The 19,400-nt window shown below is 44.0% G+C and overlaps 2 protein-coding genes across 3 annotated transcripts in view; one reads left to right on the top strand and one right to left on the bottom strand.

The window, feature by feature from the left end:
* The window catches only part of LOC129811626 (formin-1-like), an 85,407-nt gene extending 79,715 nt beyond the window's left edge, over window positions 1–5,692 (top strand). For both annotated transcript variants that reach the window (XM_055863079.1, XM_055863078.1), the window contains 4 exons: window positions 103–154; window positions 3,900–4,049; window positions 5,378–5,459; window positions 5,614–5,692. In XM_055863079.1, coding sequence (XP_055719054.1) covers window positions 103–154; window positions 3,900–4,049; window positions 5,378–5,459; window positions 5,614–5,658 — 329 coding nt within the window. In that variant the 3' untranslated portion in view covers window positions 5,659–5,692. The remainder of the gene's footprint in view (window positions 1–102; window positions 155–3,899; window positions 4,050–5,377; window positions 5,460–5,613) is intronic.
* A 3,464-nt stretch (window positions 5,693–9,156) lies between these two features.
* Window positions 9,157–12,731, bottom strand: LOC129811627 (gremlin-1-like). The gene is made up of 2 exons (XM_055863080.1): window positions 11,556–12,731; window positions 9,157–11,010 (listed from the first exon to the last, which is right to left on the bottom strand). The coding sequence occupies exon 2, from the start codon at window positions 11,007–11,009 to the stop codon at window positions 10,458–10,460; it is 552 nt and encodes a 183-aa protein (XP_055719055.1). The 5' UTR covers window position 11,010; window positions 11,556–12,731; the 3' UTR covers window positions 9,157–10,457.
* Window positions 12,732–19,400: the final 6,669 nt, after the last annotated feature.

Here is a 19,400-nt window from a genome sequence, read left to right as displayed (position 1 = left end):
ATATCTATTCCCACTACTGTATGTACTTTGACCTCAATGCCTCGATGAATACTGCCCCACACATAGGTTTGTTTACTCCATGTTGTTTTTTGTCTTTTCCAGCTCAAACGGACCACACTGCTGAGGATGACAGGCTCAATGCAGCACAGAAAAGGTATGAATCGTCTCTATCCATTCTAATATGATAACACAACATGATTTACCTAGAGGTATGAGACCAAACAACATGTCATCTGTGTAACAGAGGAGTTCTTTATTTTCTGACCTGGCTGGTTGCATACCTCTGGAATACTCTAATGTTGGCTTTTATAAGACCTTTCGACATTCAGAAGGGAACCCAGCCAAGTATAATGGATGGTGGATTTCATGAGGGCATGATGGTTATTTAACGTGTTTCACATAGCTAACATGGCTTACATCAGATAAAAGTAATGCAGGTCATTTGTAAAGCTGTCTGTAGTAATCAGATACGGATTGTGATAAGACAGAGGCTTCAGTACTGGGGCCTTGTGGTATCCAGGCTCTTCAGTCATGTAGCAGAAAACCCAGGTCATAACCTGGCCCACTGTAGACTGGCCCTGAGACAGGAATGGCTGCCTATCTAGACACACCAAACTCACATACACCTCCCTATACACACACTGCTCCCGCGCCGATACTGTTACATACACACACTGTGCTCACTCCACTCCAGTTGTTGTCAAGCCTTATCTTCCGTGTGTGGTTGTCACGCCCTGACCTTAGAGATCCTTTTTATGTCTCTATTTTGGTTGGTCAGGGCGTGAGTTGGGGTGGGTATTCTATGTTTTTGTTCTATGTTGTCTATTTCTATGTGTTTGGCCGGGTGTGGTTCTCAATCAGAGGCAGCTGTCTATCGTTGTCTTTGATTGAGAACCATACTTAGGTATCCTTTTCCCACCTGTGTTTTGTGGGTAGTTGTTTTCTGTTTTGTGTCTGCACCAGACAGGACTGTTTCGTTTGTTCCGTTTTGTTATTTTTTGTTCTAGTGTTCAGTGTTATTAAAAGTCATGAACACGTACCACGCCGCACTTTGGTCCTCTCCTTCTTCCTCAGACGAACGGCGTTACAGAGTCACTGTAAGAAGCGGCCCATCTGATTTATGGAGATATGGTCAACTGGCAGACGTTTAACGAGTGTCAGAGCAAAACCATATCTGGAAAATGTCATATCGGAAAAACACACTAGAAAGAGCAAACAAAAAAATACTTTTCCTTGTTTAGATAGAGACCAGAATTGTTTGCTTTAAATAATAACTCTCCCAATTCCAACATAAATCATGAAAAGCACATAAAGGAGAAAGTTTCCAAACGTCCCTGTTTCATGTTTCCATTTCAAGCCAAGAGAAGCACTCAGCTTGGGTATGCATAGGTCTCTCCATCTCTCTCTCTGTCTCCCTCACTCCTCTCACTCGCTCTGTCCCCTCTCCCGCTCTCTCTCTTTCCACTATCCCTCTCTCTCTCCCTTTCCCTCTCCTGGTGGTATTGTGATATCTCTGTCTGTGGCTGTGTGACTGACACCAGTGTAATGAAGATGTTGAACTTGGGGATATTGATCAAAAGGGTCCCGCGGCTAACAGCCCCCAGCCTTTAATGAAGTTTGCCTTTAATTTCACCTAAACGAGGCCGGGGGCTGCCTGGCGCTGGGGGGGGGGGAGGGGGCTCTCAGGTTCCCAGGGACGCACCTCATAAAAGTGACACGCTGGTGATGAATATGGGCAGTGGGCCTTGGTGAGTGTGTGCTGTGATGTGTGTCGGTTATAGTGTGTGTGTGCTGTGTGTTCTTTGGGCCCTGGGTGGGCCCCGACCCTCACATTGGGGCCCTGTGTTAATTAGGCTCATAGACATCACCACAGCTAGCTACTGAAACGCTGGGCAAACCCTGGGCCAACCCTGGGCCAACCCGTCAAGGAATGGGATTACGGTTGTTTGTTATGGTCCATGTGGTCTCAAGACAACCACCATCATAGGACTAAATGGGTTGTAGTGAATTTGGATACTTGGTTGGTAAAATGACTTTATGGGAAGCTGATATGATACACAGTTTATGACATCAGGTTTGGGGGTTTGTTATAGTTTTCCTGGGCATCCTATGCAGTGAGTAATGAGGTCCTCTCCAGAACACGCAATCCTAATTTGTTCCTTATTTTTCAGTTTCCCTGAGGTCTCCTGATACGTCCACAGTTAATGGACCATTACAGTTCCCCTCCCTCATCATGCTCAATTTCATATGATACGACTGCAGCGTGTGTGCTGCTTACATACGTATGTGGTTACAGGGTGATTCGGTGAGGGATATTTGAACTGTCCCAACTTCCACTATCCATAGTATATTGAAGATGTCTTATCTCTGTTAAAGAAACAACAGATGATCACAAACGTGAGTTTATCATTCTAATCTGTTTTTGTATGGAATGTTTTAGCGGTCCAAATATCCTCTTGATATACCCGGTTGCCCAGGCTTTTTTAACTGGCCTATTTTACAGCCGTCAGTGAGGAATGCTGAACATAGGTACAGTAATAAACCGTCTCACGGTAGTTGCGTCATAGCCCTCCAGAAGTACGTGATATGTGTTTGTAGGACTTGGAGTGTGCGGGTGTGTCGTGTGCATGTGCGTGTGTGCGTGTGTGTGTGTGTGGTGCATCTTTGTGTTAATGTGTGTGTGTGAGTGAAAGTGTAAGAAAACGCAAGGGAAAGAGCTAAGCTCACCACACTACAGACTGTGTGTGATTTGTGTGAGCTCTGACACCTGACCCAGGGTCAGGGAAGGAGCCAATACAAAAGCGGCCTAGTTAATCACGCTGGACCGTGCTGGTCGGGTCTACAAAGGCTTCCAGAATTGATGCCCGTCTGTCCTCCCTCTGTTGTATTCCTCCTGGGTTCTGCTGGCCTGGTCTGTTCTGGTTGTAGAGCGAGGCAAGGCGAGAATGATATACTGCACCGTCGGAGGAGGAGCACATGACAGTTATCTGAGGAATTGGGAGCAGCCGTCTGCCGCGCACATTGCCCCGTCCCCCAACAATCCCCGCCCAACATGTCTTACATTAGCGTCGCAACAGCCACCTACCATCTGGAGGTCAAAACCTCTGTGTCAATCTGGGAACATCTCCTGAATCATGACTCCTCTATATCAAGCGTGTGACAGACAGGCCTAGAAAAGGCCTTTAATGTTTGGGTTAGAGAAAACCCCGGAGCAGCAGGCTGCTTTTCAAGCCCTGTGAGCACTGCTGAGAGCCTTGTGAAGAATTTAGATTTGGTTACAATTGAATTAGTCTAAGGATCTGCCATACACAGGGTTGTGGATACTCTTCTCATAAAGACTGAGAATCTTGAATCTCTTCAAGTAGTACTCCCTTCTATTTGTCGATTTTAAGACCTAATCCACAACATGTCTGAGTCAAGCATGTCTCAGAGTGCAGGATGATGAACGTTACGAACGTGTGTGTGTGTGTGTGTGTGTGTGTGTGTGTGTGTGTGTGTGTGTGTGTGTGTGTGTGTGTGTGTGTGTGTGTGTGTGTGTGTGTGTGTGTGTGTGTGTGTGTGTGTGTGTGTGTGTGTGTGTGTGTGTGTGTGTGTGTGTGTGTGTGTGTGCGCATGTTCAATATCTGCCAGCACCATGCTGTGTTTTGATGTAACATTTACACATTCCTGTGATCATCTTGCATATTGTCTGCCAATAACCATTGTTCCTGGATCGAAACAACGTGTGTGTGTCAGCCAGATCTTGGCTAGATCCCCTGGCACTGTTCCCCTTCAGGCTGTAGTAGAGGTCAATGTGATAACGGGACCTCCGCTACCGACTCTCCCCTGTGACCCAGCAGGATGTCCTCTCACTCTATCTCTCTTCCCTCTCTCTTCTTCCCTCTGTTTCTCCCACACAGCTTCCTGGACATGGTGGGCTACTTTGGGCTCAAGCCAAAGTCTGGGGAGAAGGAGGTGGCCCCTGGTTACGTCTTCATGCTCTGGTATGAGTTCTGCAGCGACTTCAAGAACACGTGGAAGCGGGAGTGTAAGAACATCTCCAAGGAGAGGTGAGTGTAAGAATCCAGGCCTGCATCAGAGATCATATTAAATCACACAGCTTGTGATGAAGGGGACAGTTCTACAGCTCCTTTCCAACTGTATCTATTTCTAGAACCCTGAGTGTTCTTTTTTTGATGACATAAAAGGGGGATTTTTTTGTGATAGGGTCAAAGTTCATTCTTTACACTTTAAATATGTTGAACAGTACCTTTAGTCGCTCTTTTCTTACCCATCTTTATTAACACGTAGCAGATTGTTGGTGTCCATCATATTTATGTGTGGTACAAAACACCCCAACAGGGCGTTATAAATTCTGTAGACAGTGTGGAGTGGAGATGCTTTTACCAGTTCTTATTAAAGCACAGGGGCATCAAAGAGAAGGTAGGCAGGCAGTGACCAGGGCCTGGTACAGAGTCAAAGCCTGGGGCTGGATTTACGGTGTTTCATCTGACCCGAGGCATGGTGTTGGATGGGAGTCCAACTGCTGGATAGCAGCTCTCCTGGAGTCCTTCTGGCTTTACTGGCAGGAGACAGAGGCTCGTTAAAGACTGTGTGTTCTGGGAGGACTGTTAAACACATTGTCATGATCTGACCAGTCCACAGGGCTTCAGGCTTACTGCATATGGAGACATGCACACATACAGTCACCATACATACAGTAAAGCAGGGCAGCTATCTTTGAACTGGTGAGTTATGGACAGAGGTAATGCTCTCCCAGCCATTCCATGGATCCATGTGCTCTCTTAATTGTTTACTAGGCAATCATGTCCCGTATTACACACAGCTGATTGTGCTTATGTACAATTAACTTTCTTTTAAATACGGTTTGTACACCCATAAAACCCAAGTGTTTTTAAGTCTAGCTCATTATCTCATTGGCCCACTGTCATTCTCCCTGCTTTAAGCGGTGGGCTTCACTACCTGCTAACTCCAGAAGGCTCAACAGAACAGAGTGGGGCTGTGAGGGAGGATGAGGACTCTCTGTGCCATGCTTCCATGCAGTGTTCGCGGTAAAATATAACATGTTGCGGCGGGGCTTCGCTGTGCCACATACAATAGTGCCCAGGGTGGATACATACTGTGGTGTGTACATGCTGCTATTACAGTACAAATACTTTCTGGAGGGACTGAGGCCGTTGTTAGCTAACTAACTCATGTACGCCAATGTTACTAACAGACATCAAGAGGTTTTCTGTCTTAGACATGACAGTGTTGTGCCACATGGTCAGATATGTGACACAATGTACAGATTTGAGGGAGTTGTTATGGTTTATGTAATATTATCAAAGGTTATTTTAACCTGGATAGATAGAGACATGTTTACTCTTTCTTCCAGGCTGAAGGAAGCGCAGGAGAACATGAAAAAGATCACTGCTGAGAACAGGGTGGAAACCAAGAAGATCAATGCCAACAGTCTGGTAAGAACTGGACTCCCTTCAACCTCCCTCAAATATTTTGATCAGTAACATGGTTGCTATTACCTTGGCTACTAACACAGTCGATCATGGTGGATCATATCATATAACACAATGCTATAAATCTCAGCTATCCCTTTTTCTCCTCTGTCAATAGAAAGAGAGACTGCGTCAGAAGGAAGCCAGCGTGTCCTCCAGCTGAAGAGGATGACCAATGAAGGACAGAGTGGAGAGAGATGGCAGATGGGGAAAGTTTGCTGGCTTCACCACTTCTCGCCTTTACCACCTGCCTCTTACCCAACATCATACCTCATTTAGCCCTCCGTGCCCCCACGCTGTGGACCTCTCTACTACGGCCCCATTCTACCATCCCTACTGACTGGACCATCTCCACCGCTCTCCATGGGGCACCGCTCTTTCACCTCAACCTCGTTCCCAGGTGAGAGGCACCTTGTGTGGCTTCCATCACTGTGTATCCCTAGGACCATCATCCAGACCAACACTTACACCATGGGAAATTGGAACCTGTCTGCCTGACACCCTGCTGTAGATATGCCGACTGCTAAGTCAATGTAGGCTGCTAAGTCTACACAGAGGGTCCATGGCTGACTAAACAGCTTACATGATGAGAATCACAGGGGTCAAAGGTCAACCTCATTCATCCAGACTGGTGTGACCTCTGAATGGCCAGCCTGTAGAGCCTGCTCTGAGGGGTGCTGGAGGTCAGGATAATGAGCACTGCAGCTGACATATCTACAATGCTGACCCCTGACCGCTAGGCTTCCTAGGCCTGCTGGAGCTGAGGATCTACATTCGTTCCTCAGTCTGGGTTTCTTTAAGGACAGCATCACACATCCTGATGACATAATCCAAAGCATTGTAGCTAGGTTATACAAATACAATAAATACATCACAAATAAAGAGGAGGCCTCATTGTTGTTGGGCTAGGTTAACAGATATGTCTACCAGGTGATGTTCATGCAGAGAAACTATTACGATTGAATGAGTAAGACATTCAGGAGTTGTTATTCTAACAATGATTCAGAATATGAAAGCAATATACAATACTATCATGTAAAGAATAGCTATTCATCTGCTGTGGCCCATTTTTGAAGTGTGTCTTGTAAATGCATTTCATATGGTGTTTGTTTTCATATGAGCAGAGACGGAAACGTTTGACCTGATGTATTACGAAGAGAATCAGTAGTCTTTATTGGACGGAGAGTCCTGTTGAAGGCATAGCGATATGGGTCCTGGTCAGAAGGTGGAAACTGGATGTAACGGTGTTAACTTTCTCACTGCACCAGACTGACCCCTCCTGGGTGATAGCCAGAGAATGCCAGACCTTGGCAGCAATGCCTTGCTCTCATCCCCCGAGTCAGACATCACGCTCTGAGATGAACAAACAACCCTGCTATAAGCTACGCTGAGAAAAGCAACAGGTCTTCTGAGTATGGCTGCCCTGACACATTTTTTAAGTGTATATGATAGAATCGTTAGTTGTTCCCAATGAATGTCGTTCATGACATATGTATGTCACAATTCTAAGCACTTTCCTTCTTGCATCAGCTGTATTTAGTAGCTAAGCTACATCCCATGTTATTCTCAGAATGGTACTTAATCAAATGTATTGCACTTTTTTACACCTCAGTTTAAACTCCTATGCAATTCTATGGCTTGCGTGCTATGATAAGAACATTTATGAATTAATGTTGCAATAAAAATTGCATCATCCATTTTGAGTTTTTAGAGAAAACCATATTATATTTATTTAACAAAATATTTGTAATTTAACTCTGGAAGATTTAAACGTTGTCTTGGGAAACTATAAATGATAGGGGAAACTATAAATGATATGAAACATTTATTTTATACCAAAACATTAACTGTTTTCTCTTTGAGGCTGTATTTTTGTGTATTATTTGATTCCTACCCTTAGCTTGAGGAGGATACATGAATGGCTCAATAGTCAGGTGAAAAATGTGTTTAGTTTCATTTGGATGTGACATATTATGTAGAGCCTTATGCATTTACCCCAAATTATCTTGTTTCATGCCTGATCCAAACTGATAGGGAGAGTATAATTTGGCTAAATATATTCCCTTTTGATTTATTTAAATCAATAACATTTTTACTTTGTTTAAAAATAGAAACGATTACTCATATCAAGCCATATGTATACTTTACCCCTGTCAGAACCTATTGAGTGTAAAAAATAACATCGTTGTTTCATAGTCATTGAATGTGCCATTATTTTGCATGAAGAGTTTTCATAATCTTACAATTGCAAATTGTCTGTTTACTTTACATTTTTTCAAAACCAAATTAGTAGGCTAGAAGTTAAATATTATGAAGGCCTATCTATAATGTATATTGGTTCATTTAGTTACAGGCCGATATATGTTTCCACGTTTTTTAGATGTTTATCGTAAAATAAATAATTTGCGCGAGGTCAAAGTAATAGATGACAAACATTAAAACATTTCAGTCACCAAAGTCTTAACTGGAGTCTATAGATGAGGAACTTTGCAGCTATGGAAATGAACGAAATGAATAAGCATCCTTGTAAATTGTTTCTCTACTTTCAGCACTCCCTAATAGGCTTAACATTCAGACTCAGTAATGATGCAGTAACTAAACAAAGGTGAAAATATGTTTATTACAATGACTCAAGTAGCCAAATTGTTTCATTAATACATATTAAGAGGTTAATTTATGCGCTATTATTTATTAAATTGCACCTGTTCCTCTCAAAATGCATATTTTCATTATGAATGAATAATTGAAACATGTTAGAAAGCGCGATAATAATGGGAGAAAATAGACCTAAGATAAATGGATAGAAATGGATAGAAACAATCAATTTCCCTGAAAACATGACTTGTGTATTTGCCTACAATTGGCCGCAAACTTGATTATTCTACACTACATTAAGTACAGTGAAGGCATGGCAAGGCTAAATCGAAGAAAAGCGAGGCAACTGACATGTTCTTAGCCTAAAACCTTGCATTTCCAAGCGGATGTATTTTTTTACGCATGGGGTGGCAAATTACCATTTGGCAAATGCGCACGAGGCTTAAACAACTGGACAATAAAGATTTGATGAAGAAAACTCGGCATTACATTTTTAGCGAAAGGCTATTGATTGGTTGATGTATTTGTTTTTAGAGAACAATGTAGAGAACCATCTACAGTACACCGTCTGAACAAAAAAATAGTAACGCAGCAATGGTTTTACAAATGCGTCATAGCGTCAGATTGTCCATTTAGGTCAGATTGTGCATTTAGTGTCAGATTGTCCACAGAAAGACTTGGGCCTGTGGCTGTGAGCCGAGGTAGAGGCTATTGTAAATTCTGATAACATCGTTTCAATGGGGTTCTTGAAAAGGTTGTTGTGCCTGACATGTAATTGCGTTTCTTGTGGTCTTTCCTCATAAATTATATTCGTTTTACGACGAAATGTAAGCTGTCCACGGGTCTAAGGAACGTATAAAAGTCCCAGCAAGAGGTTGGCTCGAAGCAAGAAGAAAATAACCCCATCGCTGGAGAAGATGCTTTTATTTGGTGTTTCGGGTTAACCTAATGCATAAAATGTTCTGTATGAAATCGGGAGTCTTTGCAGTTTGGGTGTGGGTTAATTTACAGCAACTTTCAGACAAAGAATGTGAGCAAAAAACAAGCACGTTCAGTGAACACTGAACAATGTCAATAACTGTTTATTTTGTTTTGTGGATCACTTGCTTTGATATAATTATCAAACCGGTTGCATATACAATTGGTGTATGAATAACATTTTAAAACTAAAAGAAACGCTTCCATCTATAGCATTATAAACAATTATGTACACGGAGTGTACAAAACATTAAGAACACCTTCCTAATATTGAGTTGCACCCCATCCCCCTCCAATTCTTCCCACAGTTGTGTCAAGTTGGTTGGATGTCCTTTGGGTGGTGGACCATTCTTGATACACACGGGAAACTGTTGAGCGTGAAAACCCCAGCAGCTTTGCAGTTCTTGAAACAACCCGGTGCCCCTGGCACCTACATACCCCGTTCAAAGGCACCTAAATAGTTTGTGAATGGCACACAAACACAATTGTCTCAAGGCTTAAAAATCCATCTTTGGCCTGTCTCCTCCCCTTCATCTACACTAATTGGAATGGATTTAACAAGTGACAACAATAAGGGATCCTAGCTTTCACCTGGATTCACCTGGTCAGTCTGTCACTGAAAAAGCAGGAGTTCATAATGTTTTATACATTCAGTGAAAATCGACCATTTTTATTTAAATGTCAAACTAATACAAACATTTTGTTTGTTTCGATTTATAGCGTCGAACATAGGTATAGGCCTAGCATACTTTACAAAAGCTCTCTTTTCTCCGCTAGGCTATACCGAACATTGGAGTCACAAATCAGTGGAGCATTCTTGCCACATTAAATAGTCGTCACTTATCTTCGAATTCCACATAGTGGAAACTAGTCTTCAACCATTATTTAAATGCATTGTCCGTCATAGTCCCTTCCATTGAAATGTGTTGTGATTGCCTAAGAATGTTTCTGAAAAAAGAGTGTAAACATCCTCTGTGAAATGGTTCTGCAGTCCTATTTGCGGAGGTTGGAAAAGCCGTGCGCTTGGTTACAAGTCAATCGGCAGCTTGTTGTGTTCATTCCATGTTATTATACCATGCAACGTTGCTTGCCACAGGCTGCTATTGCAATTTGATTAATACAACATTTGACACATAAAAGTATATGGTACAGCAGGCTTTGTTTACAAAATAGTATGCCCACGTATAGGCCTATCTACACAAGCCTATAACATGGGATGCACATGTTTGTAATTTATTACTTTCCTTGCAGATTGAACATTTTCCCATATTTGGAAGAGGGAAATATGCTCCCAGTCAGTCATATGGGTTTTTTCGTTCATGTGAGCAATCCAATAGCGGTATGATGAGCAGACTTATTGGCTGCATCCCGGTCAATCACACCACAGGACTAGTCCAATTCTATGGATATGCAGCGGCACTGCTTTACGCGCTGGATGCGCTTCTTCTTGGTGGGCGGCTGCTGGTCCGGGCAGTTCAAAGTGTAGGTCATGGTTGTAAATCGTTTCGGCTTGCAGAATGAACAAGACTGGAAGGCTCCCTCTTCCCTGCGGACATGTCTGGGGATGTAAAAAGAATTACACTGTCCGTAGCAGAACCTGTTAATGATGGTGCGGCTGATGCAGCCCTCCTCGTGGATGGTCTGTTTGAGTGGCTGGGTCTTGCACCAGTCACGTTTCAGATAGCGGCGTTCCGTGACATGCAACGCTTCTTGGCTGGACTCCAGCACCTCCTCAGCCGGTGCAGCAGAGCTCTTTCCCCGCCCTCGGGAACCAGAGCCCGCCTGCGGTGTCTGTGGTTGCTGCTCCGATTCGTTTGGGTTGTTTTTGTCAGGATGAGGGATGGCGCCTTGGGAGCCCCTGATCCTTTTGGAAACCACTGGAGATGACAGCAGCCCAAGGACGAAAACCATGCCACAGAGGATACGCGCCGATCTGGCCATCCTTGAAGAGGAAAGATACGTGAATGTTGAATCATCATCCATAGCCTAGCATTTTAATATTTGTTGTAAACGACAACCCAGATTTACGCTGCGTAATTAATGCATGGGCTTTCTCGTCTGTTTTGGCCTCACGAAACATTACACACAACTTACGATTTAAGAGGAATAGAAACATTAAACATTGCCTTTAATGAACATATTTATTTTCTTGTTTTTATATTCACAATATAGTCCACATTACCCAACTCAATCGTCAAACCAGAAAGAAGATAAAAGCTATCAGAATACAAATGTATATTTTGAGTAAAACCGAATAATTGAGTAAAACCGAATAAAGAAAAACAATCTTTCTGCATGAAAGTAATCATTTAATTTCACATTTATATTTACAATAGTCTACAATAATCATTGAGACATGTATTCTAACTACAGAATAGGTATACATACAACCACGTGTGACATGATAAGGAACCTAATTCGATAACATGCCCAAGTTTTACGCACATACTTTCTCAGATGTTAAGCGTTGAACTTCACTTCACTCACCTGTCAAAAGCTCCAAGTAGGCGCAAATGAAATAATCTGTAGTGGGTCTTTTTATGAAATCTCCCGAGGAAATAGGCAGCTAATGGTGGAGACTGTAGTACTGCAGACGGGGCGCGCGTTGGTGGGAGTCTGGAGTCGTTAACGATTCCATAGAAAGCGGCTGGAGTTTCAATACAAAATGCTGCAGCGCCGGACTGTCTCCTTTTTAAATGTCTGCCAGCTGAGATGTGCACAACAGATCCCTCAACATTATTGGCTAAGCATGATGCAAGGAAAATCAAAACTATCCGCCCCCTCAACACTTCCCCGAATCCACTTTAAGAAAACAGACAACCAAGGAATATCATGGGGGAGGGGGTGTAGGAGAACTTTGGCACGTATTTCATGGAAACCATGCAGACTTCAGTGCTGAACTGGGCACACATTTGGGAATGTAATGCATGTCATAAATATGAAGTAAGTCTAGCCTATTTTATTAATCTGCATGTTATCTCTAATAACTCACATTTTCTATAGGCTATGTTTACAGAGGGGGAGAGAAGAGAGGGAGCAGTCATGGTTTATTTTACATTCTGCTTTTTACATGATAGAAATTACATGATAATGATAATTACATATTAGTCAAAGCTCATCTCTAAGCTCAGGGCCCTGGGTCTGAACCCTGCCCTGTGCAACTGGGTCCTATTCCTGACTGGCCGACAGCAGGTGTTGAAGGTAGGCAACAACACCTCAGCCACGCTGATCCTCAATACAGGGGCCCCACAGTGGTTCATGCTCAGCTCCCTCCTGTACTCCATGTTCACCCATGACTGCATTGTCACGCAGGTCTCCAACTCAATCATCAAGTTTGCTGATGACACAACAGGGGTAGGCCTGATTACTAACAACGACGAGACAGCCTACAGGGAGGAGGTGAGAGCCCTGGCGGAGTGGTGCCAGGAAAATAACCTCACACTCAACGTCAACAAAACGAAGGAGCTGATCGTGAACTACATGACAGAAAAGAGAGCACGTCCCATCCACATTGACGGGGCTGTGAAGAGGATCAAAAGCTAAGACCCTCACAAACCTCTACAGATCCACCATCAAGAGCATTCTGTCGAGCTGTATCACCGCCTGGTATGCCAACTGCACCGTCCGCAACCGCAGGGCTCTACAGCCCGGTCAACCTAACGAATCACCGGGGGCACACTGCCTGCCCTCCAGGACATCAGTGGCCTACAGTACCCAGTGTCACAGGAAGGCCAAGAAGACCAACAAAGACCTCAGCCGCCAGAGCCATGGCCAGTTCACCCCGCTACCATCTAGAAGGCAGAGACAGTACAGGTGCATCAAAGCTTGGGCCGAGAGATAAACAGCTTCTATCTCCAGGCCATACATTCACCACTATCCGGTCTCTGCCCAGTATAATGCCTTGAACCTTAGTCATTGTTACTAGTCGGCAACCACCCAGTACTTTTACCCTGAACCTTAGAGACTGCTGCCCTATGTACATAGAGTCATTGAACACTGGTCATTTTAATAATGTTTACATGCTGTTTCCCACTTTATATGTATATAGTCAATTCTAGTCATGTCTCATCCTATATAACTACTGATGTATACACCTTTTCTTTTTATATATTCGAATCAAATCAAGCTTTATTGTCCATACATACCAATACACTGCTCAAAAAAATAAAGGGAACACTTAAACAACACAATGTAACTCCAAGTCAATCACACTTCTGTGAAATCAAACTGTCCACTTAGGAAGCAACACTGATTGACAATAAATTTCACATGCTGTTGTGCAAATGGAATAGACAACAGGTGGAAATTATAGACAATTAGCAAGACACCCGCAGATTCAGTCTTCCCAGCCTGGTGCAGGTCTACAATTTTGTTTCTGGTGTCCTTTGACAGGTCTTTGGTCTTGGCCATAGTGGAGTTTGGAGTGTGACTGTTTGAGGTTGTGGACAGGTGTCTTTTATACTGATAACAAGTTCAAACAGGTGCCATTAATACAGGTAACGAGTGGAGGACAGAGGAGCCTCTAAAGAAGAAGTTACAGGTCTGTGAGAGCCAGAAATCTTGCTTGTTTGTAGGTGACCAAATACTTATTTTCCACCATAATTTGCAAATAAATTCATAAAAAATCCTACAATGTGATTTTCTGGATTTTTTTTCTCATTTTGTCTGTCATAGTTGAAGTGTACCTATGATGAAAATTACAGGCGTCTTTCATCTTTTTTTTTAAAATTTTTTATTTTTTTTTATCCCATTTCCTCCCCAATTTTCGTGGTATCCAATCGCTAGTAATTACTACCTTGTCTCATCGCTACAACTCCCGTACGGGCTCGGGAGAGATGAAGGTCGAAAGCCAAGCCTCCGAAGCACAACCCAACCAGCTGTACTGCTTCTTAACACAGCGCACCTCCAACCCGGAAGCCAGCCACACCAATGTGTCGGAGGAAACACCGTGTACCTGGCCCCCTTGGTTGGCGCGCACTGCGCCCGGCCCGCCACAGGAGTCGTTGGAGCGCGATGAGACAAGGATATCCCTACCGGCCAAACCCTCCCTACCCCGGACGACGCTATGCCAATTGTGCGTCGCCCCACGGACCTCCCGGTCGCGGCCGGCTGCGACAGAGCCTGGGCGCGAACCCAGAGACTCTGGTGGCGCAGTTAGCACTGCGATGCAGTGCCCTAGACCACTGCGCCACCCGGGAGGCCCTCTTTCATCTTTTTAAGTGGGAGAACTTGCACAATTGGTGGCTGACTAAATACTTTTTTGCCCCACTGTATATATTGCAAAAATAGGTTTTCAGAAATGTTTGCAAATTTATTCAAATAAAAAACAGAAATACCTTATTTACATAAGTATTCAGACCCTTTGCTATTAGACTCTAAAATGAGCTCAGGCGCATCCTGTTTCCATTGATCATCCTTGAGATATTTCTACAACTTGATTGGAGTCGACATGTGGTAAATTAAATAGACTGGACATGATTTGGAAAGGTACACACGTCTATATAAGGTTCCACAGTTGACAGTGCATGTCAGAGAAAAAAACAAGCCATGAGGTCGAAGGAATTGTCCGTAGACCCCAGAGACAGGATTATGTTGAGGCACAGATCTGGGGAAGGGTAACAAAACATTTCTGCAACATTGAAGGTCCACAAGTGGCCTCCATCATTCTTAAATGGAAGAAGCTTGGATCCACCAAGATTCTTCCTAGAGCTGGCCACACGGCCAAACTGAGCAGTCGGGGGAGAAGGGCCTTGGTCAGGAAATTGACCAAGAACCTGATGGTCACTCTGACAGAGCTCCAGAGTTCCTCTATGGAGATGGGAGAACCTCCATCATTCAGGCCTTTATGGCCAGACCGAAGCCACTCCTCAGCAGCAGGGACTGGGAGACCAGTCAGAATCGTGGGAAAGATAAATAGAGCAAAGTACAGAGAGATCCTTGATGAAAACCTGCTCAAGAGCGCTCAGTACCTCAGACTGGGGCGAAGCTTCACCTTCCAACAGGACAACGACCCTAAGCAAGACATCGCAGGAGTGGCCTCGGGACAAGTCTCTGAATATCCTTGAGTTACCCAGTCAGAGCCCGGACTTGAACGCAATCGAACATCTCTGGAGAAACCTGAAAATTGCTGTCCAGCGACGCTCCCTATCCAACCTGACAGAGCTTGAGAGGATCTGCAGAGAAGAATGTGAGAAACTCCCCAAATACAGGTGTGCCAAGCTTGTAGCGTCATACCCAAGAAGACTTGAGGCTCTAATCGCTGCTCAAGGTGCTTCAACAAAGTACTTGAGTAATGGGTCTGAATAGTTATGTAAATGCAATATTTCAGTTTTTTTTCTCATTTTTAATACATTTGCAAACATTTCTAAAACCTGTTTTTGCTTTCTCATTATGGGGTATTGTGTGTAGATTAATTAGGGGAATAAACAATTTATTCCATTCTAGAAAAGGATCAGAAACCTGCTCCTTTTACTCTCTGTTCCGAACGTGCTAGACGGCCAGTTCATATAGCCTTTAGCCGTACCCTTATCCTACTTCTCCTCTGTTCCTCTCGTGATGTAGAGGTTAATCCAGGTCCTGCAGTGCCTAGCTCCACTCCCATTCCCCAGGTGCTTTCATTTGTTGACTTCTGTAACCGTAAAAGCCTTGGTTTCATGCATGATAACATTAGAACATTACACTCACTAAGTTTGTTTTACTCACTGCTTTAGCACACTGCAAACCCGGATGTCTTAGCCGTGTCTGTATCCTGGCTTAGGAAAACCACCAAAAACCCTGAAATCTCCATCCCTAACTATAACATTTTCTGCCAAGATAGAACTGCCAAAGGGAGCGGTGTTGCAATCTACTGCAAAGATAGCCTGTAGAGTTCTGTCTTACTATCCAGGTCTGTACCCAAACAATTAGAGCTTCTACTTCTAAAAATCCACCTTTCCAGAAACAAGTATCTCACTGTTGCCGCTTGCTATAGACCACCCTCTGCCCCCAGCTGTGCCCTCGAAACCATATGTGAATTGATTGCCCCCCATCTCTCTTCTGAGCTCGTGCTACTAGGTGACCTAAACTGGGACATGCTTAACACCCCGGCCATCCTACAATCTAAGCTTGATGCCCTCAATCTCACACAAATTATCAATGAACCTACCAGGTACAACCCCAAATCCATAAACACGGGCACCCTCATAGATAAACACGGGCACCCTCATAGATATCATCCTAACCAACTCGCCCCCCAAATACACCTCTGCTGTTTTCAATCAAGATCTCAGCGAGCACTGCCTCATTGCCTGCATCCGTAATGGGTCTGTGACCAAACGACCACCCCTCATCACTGTCAAACGCTCCCTAAAACAGTGCTGCGAGCAGGCCTTTCTAATCGACCTGGCCGGGGAATCCTGGAATGACATTGACCTCATCCCGTCAGTAGAGGATGCCTGGTTATTCTTTAAAAGTGCTTTCCTCACCATCTTAAATAAGTATGCCCCATTCAAAAAATGTAGAACTAGGAATAGATATAGTTCTTGGTTCACTCCAGACCTGTCTGCCATTGACCAGCACAAAAACATCCTGTGGCGTTCTGCATTAGCATCGAATAGCCCCCGTGATATGCAACTTTTCAGGGAAGTTAGGAACAAATATACACAGGCAGTTAGGAAAGCTAAGGCTAGCTTTTTCAAAAAGAAATTTGCATCCTGTAGTACAAACTCAAAAAAGTTCTGGGACACTAAAGTCCATGGAGAATAAGAGCACTTCCTCCCAGCTGCCCATTGCTCTGAGGCTAGGAAACACAGTTACCACCGATAAATCCACTATAATTGAGAATTTCAATAAGTATTTTTCTACGGCTGGCCATGCTTTCCACCTGGCTACCCCTACCCCGGTCAACAGGGCACCCTCCACAGCAACCCGCCAAAAACCCCACCCTTTCTCCTTCACCCAAATCCAGATAGCTGATGTTCTGAAAGAGCTGCAAAATCTGGACCCCCACAAATCAGCCGGGCTAGACAATCTGGACCCTCTCTTTCTAAAATAGGTAAAGTCCCCCCTTATCTCAGCTCGCTGGTCACCATAGCAGAACCCACCTGTAGCACACGCTCCAGCAGGTATATCTCTCTGGTCACCCCCAAAACCAATTGTTCCTTTGGCTGCCTCTCCTTCCAGTTCTCTGCTGCCAATGACTGGAATGAACTACATCAATCTCTGAAACTGGAAACACTTATCTCCCTCACTAGCTTTAAGCACCAGCTGTCAGAGCAGCTCACAGATTACTGCACATGTATATAGCCCATCTATAATTTAGCCCAAACAACTATCTCTCCCCCTACTGTATTTATTTATTTTGCTCCTTTGCACCCCATTATTTCTATCTTTATTTTGCACATTCTTCCACTGCAAATCTACCATTCCAGTGTTTTACTTGCTATATTGTATTTACTTCGCCACCATGGCCTTTTTTTGCCTTTACCTCCCTTATCTCACCTCATTTGCTCACATTGTATTTACTTATTTTTTTCTACTGTATTATTGACTGTATGTTTGTTTTACTCCATGTGTTGTTGTATGTGTCGAACTGCTTTGCTTTATCTTGGCCAGGTCGCAATTGTAAATGAGAACTTGTTCTCAACTTGCCTACCTGGTTAAATAAAGGTGAAATAAAAATCTGCCAAAATTGTTGCAACCCCTATTACTAGCCTGTTCAACCTCTCTTTCGTATCGTCTGAGATTCCCAAAGATTGGAAAGCTGCCGCAGTCATCCCCCTCTTCAAAGGGGGTGACACTCTAGACCCAAACTGCTACACACCTATATCTATCCTACCCTGTCTTTCTAAGGTCTTCGAAAGTCAAGTTAACAAACAGATTACCGACAATTTCGAATCCCACCGTACCTTCTCCGCTATGCAATCTGGTTTCAGAGCTGGTCATGGGTGCACCTCAGCCACTCTCAAGGTCCTAAACGACATCATAACCGCCATCGGTAAGAGACATTACTGTGCAGCAGTATTCATCGACCTGGCCAAGGCTTTCGACTCTGTCAATCACCACATTCTTATTGGCAGACTCGACAGCTTTGGTTTCTCAAATGATTGCCTCGCCTGGTTTACCAACTACTTCTCTGATAGAGTTCAGTGTGTCAAATCAGAGGGCCTGTTGTCCGGACCTCTGGCAGTCTCTATGGGTGTGCCACAGGGTTCAATTCTCGGGCCGACTCTCTTCTCTGTATGATGTCGCTCTTGCTGCTGGTGATTCTCTGATCCACCTCTACGCAGACGACACCATTCTGTATACTTCTGGCACCTCTTTGGACACTGTGTTAACTAACCTCCAGACGAGCTTCAATGCCATACAACTCTCCTTACGTGGCCTCCAACTGCTCTTAAATGCAAGTAAAACTAAATGCATGCTATTCAATCGATCACTGCCCGCACCTGCCCGCCCATCCAGCATCACTACTCTGGACGGCTCTGACTTAGAATATGTGGACAACTACAAATACCTAGGTGTCTGGTTAGACTGTAAACTCTCCTTCCAGACTCACATCAATCATCTCCAATCCAAAATTAAATCTAGAATCGGCTTCCTATATCGCAACAAAGCATCCTTCACTCATGCTGCCAAACATACCCTCGTAAAACTGACCATCCTACCGATCCTCGACTATGGCGATGTCATCTATAAAATAGCCTCCTACACTCTAATCAACAAATTGGATGCAGTCTATCACAGTGCCATCCGTTTTGTCACCAAAGCCCCATATACTACCCATCACTGCGACCTGTACGCTCTCGTTGGCTGGCCCTCGCTTCATACTCATCGCCAAACCCACTGGCTACAGGTTATCTACAAGTCTCTGCTAGGTAAAGCCCCGCTTTATCTCAGCTCACTGGTCACCACCCACCCGTAGCACGCAACACCCACCCGTAGCACGCTCTCCAGCAGGTATATCTCACTGGTCACCCCCAAAGCCAATTTCTCCTTTGGTCGCCTTTCCTTCCAGTTCTCTGCTGCCAATGACTGGAACGAACTGCAAAAATCACTGAAGCTGGAGACTCATATCTCCCTCACCAGCTGTCAGAGCAGCTCACGGATCACTGCACCTGTACATAGCCCATCTGTAAACAGCCCATCTATCTACCTCATCCCTCTATCTATCTCATAATTTATTTATTTATCTTGCTCCTTTGCACCCCAGTATCTCTACTTGCACATTCATCTTCTGCACATCTACCATTCCAGTGTTTAATTGCTATATTGTAATTACTTTGCCACCATGGCCTATTTATTGCCTTAACTCCTTTGTCTTACCTCATTTGCACTCACTGTATATAGACTTTT

This window comes from Salvelinus fontinalis, chromosome 15 (assembly GCF_029448725.1).
Source record: "Salvelinus fontinalis isolate EN_2023a chromosome 15, ASM2944872v1, whole genome shotgun sequence".
In the NCBI taxonomy this organism is placed as follows: Eukaryota; Metazoa; Chordata; class Actinopteri; order Salmoniformes; family Salmonidae; genus Salvelinus; species Salvelinus fontinalis.
Note: the sequence above shows the minus strand (reverse complement) of the source record. Positions and strands in the feature narration are given on the sequence as shown.

What these genes read in the sequence shown, in the direction of transcription:
- LOC129811627 (XM_055863080.1), bottom strand. Translation starts at nt 11,009, where the DNA reads ATGGCCAGATCGGCGCGTATCCTCTGTGGCATGGTTTTCGTCCTTGGG.